Source organism: Belonocnema kinseyi, chromosome 3 (assembly GCF_010883055.1).
Source record: "Belonocnema kinseyi isolate 2016_QV_RU_SX_M_011 chromosome 3, B_treatae_v1, whole genome shotgun sequence".
Lineage (NCBI taxonomy): Eukaryota > Metazoa > Arthropoda > Insecta > Hymenoptera > Cynipidae > Belonocnema > Belonocnema kinseyi.
In genome coordinates this window covers 123,576,485-123,583,072 of record NC_046659.1, presented here as the reverse complement: position 1 = coordinate 123,583,072, position 6,588 = coordinate 123,576,485, and the positions used below count along the sequence as shown (strand labels likewise).

The 6,588-nt window shown below is 23.3% G+C and overlaps 1 protein-coding gene across 1 annotated transcript in view; it reads right to left on the bottom strand.

The window, feature by feature from the left end:
- The window catches only part of LOC117168872 (vacuolar protein sorting-associated protein 33B), a 26,485-nt gene that overhangs the window by 15,035 nt on the left and 4,862 nt on the right, over positions 1 to 6,588 (bottom strand). The window contains exons 2-3 of the mRNA XM_033354759.1: positions 5,398 to 5,621; positions 4,485 to 4,696 (exon numbers count right to left, since the gene is read on the bottom strand). Of these exons, the coding sequence (XP_033210650.1) occupies positions 4,485 to 4,696; positions 5,398 to 5,555 (370 nt within the window). The 5' untranslated portion in view covers positions 5,556 to 5,621. The remainder of the gene's footprint in view (positions 1 to 4,484; positions 4,697 to 5,397; positions 5,622 to 6,588) is intronic.

Sequence of the window (6,588 nt, the reverse complement as noted above, 5' to 3'; positions counted from 1 at the left end):
GGGCGCATACTTTGAATAAAATATTTGTTATCATTCTCTTGAAATAAATGTGTTTTTTTCTTGAAAAAATACCGGTTTCATATGTATACACCTGGTATTACCAAATACTTCAAAAATACGTATTTCAAATATTTTGCGAAAATTCCCAAAGACTTCGGAAAGATTTTAAATAATTTGCAAAGATTTTCGATAGATTAAAAAGATTGTGCAAAGGCATTAATGATTTTCTAAAGATATCAAAGATTTCACAAAGATTACAAATATCTCGCAAAGATTTTGGATACATTTGAAAGATTTTACAATAAAATCAATGCTTTCCCAAATATTTCAATAAATTCACAAATATTAACAAATATTTCCAAAATTGCTAAAGATTGATTCGCAAAGATTTTTAAAAATTCACAAATCCTCTGAAAATTATTCCCAAGATTTCGAATAGAATAAAAAAATTTCGCAGTCATAAATGATTTCCAAATGTTTTCAAAAAGATTTCAGTAACAAAGATTTCAAATATTTCGGAAAGTTTAAAAATATTTCACAAAGACTTTAACGATTTCTCAAAGGTTTCAACAACTTCAGAAATATAACAAATATTTCAAAAACCTTCTAAATATTTTATAAAGATTTCAATGATTTCCCAAATATTTGAAAGATTTCACAAAGATTACAAATAATTTTCATAGAAATCTTAAATATCATTCAGTCTTTTCAAAACATTCAATCACATGTTAATAATTTTAATTAAGGTGATGTAAAGATCCTTATCATGCAAAAAATAAAAAATAAAGTAAAAAAAGTAATAAAAAAAATAACTTTTTACATGAATATGTATGTTTTTATTTTCAGATATTATGTGAATTTCAATTAATTCTGGGGTTTTTAGGGTTGAAAATTCGAATCTTTTTTTGAAAATTCGTCTTTTTAGTATATAATTTCATGTACAACCGTAAAAATTTCATCTTTTTGGATAAACATGCAACTTTCGGTTGAAAATTAATCTGTTTATTTTGGTTTAGAAGTTAAATATTTTGTTGAAAATACGTTTTTTTATTGAAAAATAATTTTTTCACCAAAATTTGTCTTTTTTAGTTGAAAATCGTATTTATTTATAAATTGAATCTTATTGGTAAAAAATTCATCTGTTGGTTGGAAATATAACATTTTTGTTCAAAATTTATATTTTCGGCTAGAAAATTCCACTGTTTTGTAGAAAATTCGTCTTCTTTGGAGAAAATTAAACAATCTCGATTTCTTTTTCTATTGGCTGAAAAATTTTTCTTGGTTAAAAATTCGTCTTTTTGGTTTATAAATTCATCTCCTAACGTAGATATTTTATATTTTTTGGTTAGATATGAAACTTTCGTTAAAAATTAATCAGTTTGTATTGGTTCAGAATTGATCTATTATGTTGAAAATACGTTTTTTTATTCAAATGAAAATTTTTTTTATCAAAATTGAACTATTTTAGTTAAAAATTCCCCTGAATAGTTAAAAATTCGTTTTTTTAGTAGAAACTTAATGTTCTTAATAAAAAATTAATCTATTTGGTTAAAAATGTAACTATTTTTTAAAACTTTTTGAAGACTTTTTTAAATAAAAAGTTTTACTATTCTATTTTGAGATGAAAATTTATCTTTTTCAGTTGAAAATTCAACTACATAGTTAATAATTAACTTTCTTGTTGAAAATGTTTAATAATTTAATAATCTTCATAGTAAAAAGTTAATCTCTTTCGTTGAAATTTTAACTTTTTTGTTCAGATCTAATTTTATTTGCTCAAAAATTAATGTTTTCATACTGAAAACTTAACCATTCCATTGTACGTTGAAAATTGATCTGTTTCAGTTACAAATTGAACTATTTGGTAAAAAATTAAAAATTTTTTATTGAAAATTTGTTTTGTTTGGTGAAAAATTCATCTTTTTTTATATGAAATTTATAGTTTGGGGTTGAAAATTCAACTTTTTTTTGTATACAATTATTTTTTAAATTTTAAATTCAACAATTTTTCTGGAAATTAACTTTCTTGTTTAAAATGCATATTTTGGTGTTGAAATCTCTACTTTTTTTGAGAAAATTTGGTTTGAAAATTCAACATTTGGAATTAAATTTTTTATTTGTTAACTGAAAAATCCGTTTTTGTTGTTTATTAAAAATTAAAATATTTTTTTGTAGAAATATTAACTTTTAACCTTTTTTACGAATTAATTTTTGGGGTTTAAGATTCGTCTCTTTGGTTGAAAATTCCGTTTTTTGGTGAAAATTGATTGTTTCAACTAAAAATTTAATTTCAAAAATGTTTGGAAGTTCTATTCACAATAGAACTTCCAACCTTGTTTATTAAATACTACGCTGGTCAACACAAGTAACACCAATTACTATTAAAAATTTAATTATTTCACTTTTGGTTCAAAATTTATCTTGTGAAGTTTAAAACTCAATTATTTTTGTTTGAAAAGTCATGTGTCTTATTGAAAATTCGTCTTTTTTTAGTAAGAAGTTAATCTTCTTGGTGGAAAATTAAACTATTTTGTTGAAAATTCGTATTTATGTTGTTACATATTATTTTTTAAACTTTAAATTTGTCTTTTTTAGTTGAACCTTTATGTATTTTGTTTTAAAAATTCGCCTTTCTTGGTAGAAAATTAATCTCTTTGGTTGAAAACTCTTCCTTTTTGTTGAAAAATCAAATTTTTGTTAAAAAGTCCATCTATTTTGATGAAAAGGGATGTTTTCATACTCGAAAGAAAAATTTAAAATTGCCAGGAAAAATTAAAAATTGGTCAGAGAAAGTTCGAGAACTTCGAAATTGGGGGTTTGTAGGAACCCTGTTAATATAAATTTCTACTTTTTATATCCGTAGTTTTCCTATAAATAATCAGTGATGAGGATGTCTAAATAATTCATCCAAAACGTTGCATTTCTTTACAAGAAAAAGGAATTTTCTACAAAACATTCGAATTTTTCAAACTGAAAATACAATTTTTTAACAAGAAAGTTAATTTTGAATCAACTAGTTGAATTTTTACTGAAACAAATAAATTTGTATTTTAAAATAGAATAGTTAAATTTGTACTTAAAATTAGTTTTTGAGCAAATAATATGAATTTTTAATAAAATAGTTAAATTTTTAACCAAATAGATTAATTTTTTACGAAGAAGAATTAATGTCTACCAAAAAGACGCATTTTTGAATAAAAAAAGAAACATTTTTTATTTAAAAAAAAAATAATTTTTTAATAAAAGAAAATATTTTCAACAAATTAGTTAGATATTTATCAAAAGAAATAAATTTTCAAGAAAATAGTTCAATTCTGAACCAAAACAGACTGATTTTCTATTAAAAAATTTGAATTTTCAAACCGAAAATATAAATTTTCAACAAAAAAGTTCATTTCAACCAAATAGTTGATTTTTTTACCAAAATAGTTGAATTTTCCACTGTTAATAGAATAGTTCAATATTCAGTTTAAATAATTAGTTTTTGAGCAAATAAAATAAATTTTTGTCGAAATAGTTCAATTTTCAACCAAACAGATGAGTTTTTTTATGAAGGAGATAAAATTTCTACTAAAAAAGACGAATTTTTAACCATTTGGGGGAATTTTCATCTAAAAAAGATCAATTTCAATGAATAAAATTAATTTGCAATCAAAAAACGAATTTTCAACCAAATATTAAAATTCTGAACCAAAACAAACAGATTTTCAACCAAAAATTGCATATTTAAGTAAAGATTAAATTTCTACGATAGGAGATGAATTTATCAACCAAATTAGACGAATTTTGAAGAAAAAAAGAGTTGAATTTTGAAACAAGAAATATTTTTTAGTCAATAGACAAAAAATATAATCCAATTGTTAAATTTTCTTCCAAAAAAGTTTATTTTTAAAGAAATAGTTAAGTTTTTCACCAAAGTCGTTTTTTAAACCCAAAAAGTTGACTTTTTAGCAAAATTGTTCAGATCAGTGTATCAAAAATTCATTGGCTCTTTCAAGATTTCTCTGATATTCCCTAATTTTTCCTGGCCAGTTTTAAATTCCCTGACTTTGCAGAATTTCTGACCGCGCAACTCTTATTAATTAAAATTCACATATTACCTGAAAATAAGAACATATAGATTGATATAAAAAGTTATTTTTTGTATTACTTTATTTTACTTTTTTTTATATGATTCAACGTTTTGAAAAGACTAAGTGATTCTTATTACGTATATGAAAATTATTTTCATGTTCATGTAAATACAATATTATTTTTGTTCTAATTATTATTTTTATTCTGAACATGATTAATTCTGTTACGCATATTTTTCAAACAAATCAATTGGATAATGATTCAGAAAAAGAAGTTGAAAATGTCATTTTGATTTGTGAACTTTTTTGTATTTTGACTTTGATGAATAAAATAGTTCATAAAAAATTAGATTTCATTTCGATCTAAAAAGAATAAATCTTATTTTTTTATTAAATTAAAATTGAGCTTGCCTTCTTCTTCTACTAGAGATCGTAAGGCGATTGGAACGAGTGGAACTACCAACATATGATGAGAGAGTCCATGAGATTGGGAGACTTCTGCTTGAATTTGATCCAAAACTCTTTTACAAGCTATCAAGTCACATGAAACTATAAAAATACGCTGAACATTAGCCGGCTTCAGTCCTTGTTCTAGTTTAAAAATTTTCTCCACTCCATATCTCCTGCAAGCATAGCAAATAATTTTTTAATAGTTTTTAATTAAATGCCGTTTAGCCGCGAAATTACAAATTTAAAACCATTATATATCAAACAGTCCAAATATTTGTGGTCAAGAAATATAAATCTACGATGCGTTATAGTTTTTAATACTCTAAATTGAAGAATGAATCAATGAATTGGTGAAATTTCAAAATTATATCATTTTAAGCAATTTTAAGCTAGAAACATTAACAATTGTTCAATTATTATTCATACATCAAAAGTCAAGAAATTAACTTAAAAATTAGAAAATTTTAAAGTTAAATTAAATTATTGTAAATGTTAAAAAACTTTTCTTTTTTTAATTAGCTAATTTTGAAATTGTATGGCTTAAAAATGAAACATTTTAGACTGAAAGAATATCGGAATACGATTTTAAATTAAAGAAAAGCGTTTACAAATTATTTTCTTAATTTTAATGTTAAAATCGGTATATAGTTTAATTTTAAAGAGATTTAGAATCGTCTTTTAAATTTCATTATTATTTAATTCTTATTACGCTTTTAATTCTTAATTGTTTAACAATGAAACTTACGATAAAAAAAGTTGAAATCAAACTTATTTTAAATTTGTAATATTTCAAGTTCCTGGCTAGATTTTTCTTATAAAAATTTGTAAAATTCTCAGTAAAAATGAAAAATAAATAATTTAAAAAAGTCTTTACCTTAATACTGTAACTCCCACAAAGCAATCCAACAATTTCATCAACTTTTGCTCTATTATCAAATCCTTTTTGCCAGCAATCACATCCAAAATTTCAATCAGCTTTCGCTGACTAATTTGTTGGAAAGCTCCAAGCTTGTCATCCAAAGTAATATCCATGTTGAAAAAAGAGATTCACCTCTCTTTCTCTTTCAGTCAATTTAATTTTAAGATTAAAAATTAAATCTGAAGTAAAACCAAAATTTTTGGTTACAGTATTTACAGATATTTGCTGAAATACTTATTAAAAATTTGTGAAATAATTATTTGTAATGAAACTGAGACCATTTCCCTTTCGGACTTTTAGAAAACTATGCTTCTTAATTGTACCAACTGGTATTTTTATTTTTCCTACATAAAGCACCTTTTGTCGATTTTTTTTATTAAGAATGAATGAAGATATTATATTATCCTGCAATATCCATTATGACAAAAAATACATTATTATATATTTTTTTTAATGTTGAGTTATGACAGAGTTAGTATGATGAGACTATTAGTAATCTCTCCTTTAAAAAATATTATAGGAAATTTAATATAGGTTTATAATAATTTTTCTGTAAAGAATTTCTTACATTTTTTCGAAAATCTAAAAAAATCATTGTAGCTAATTATTATAAGGAAATCAGTACAGAAATAAAGAATTTTTAAATATTAAAAGAGTCCATACAAAAAAATAGGAAAAGTACAACCGAATTATTTATCTGTTGAAAGTAGGATTTTTACCAAACTGAAATAATCTAAAGGAATTTCAAAGAACTTTATGGATTTTAAGCAATTTCGTCAGATTCCATAAAAAAAAGTAACCATTTAAGGCTTTTAAAAGGATTTTCCAAATATTTCAACAAATTTGGAAATATTTTTGTTTTTTGTTTTTAAGAGATTTAAAAATATATCCACGCATTTCAAGGAATTTCGAAACATTTTAAGGGAGCTTAGAGGATTTTAATCACTTCCAAACACTTCCGAAAATGTTAAGAAATTCAAAAGGATTTGACAAGATTTCAAGAATATCTAAGAATTTTGTAGAATTTCCTCAGATTTCACGACATTGAAGTTTGCCACAGATATGGATTTCAAAGTTGTGTAATTAATATAAAAAAAACTAAGAGTCACATCGAAAAAGTAAAAACACCTCTTAATTCGTCTCGGA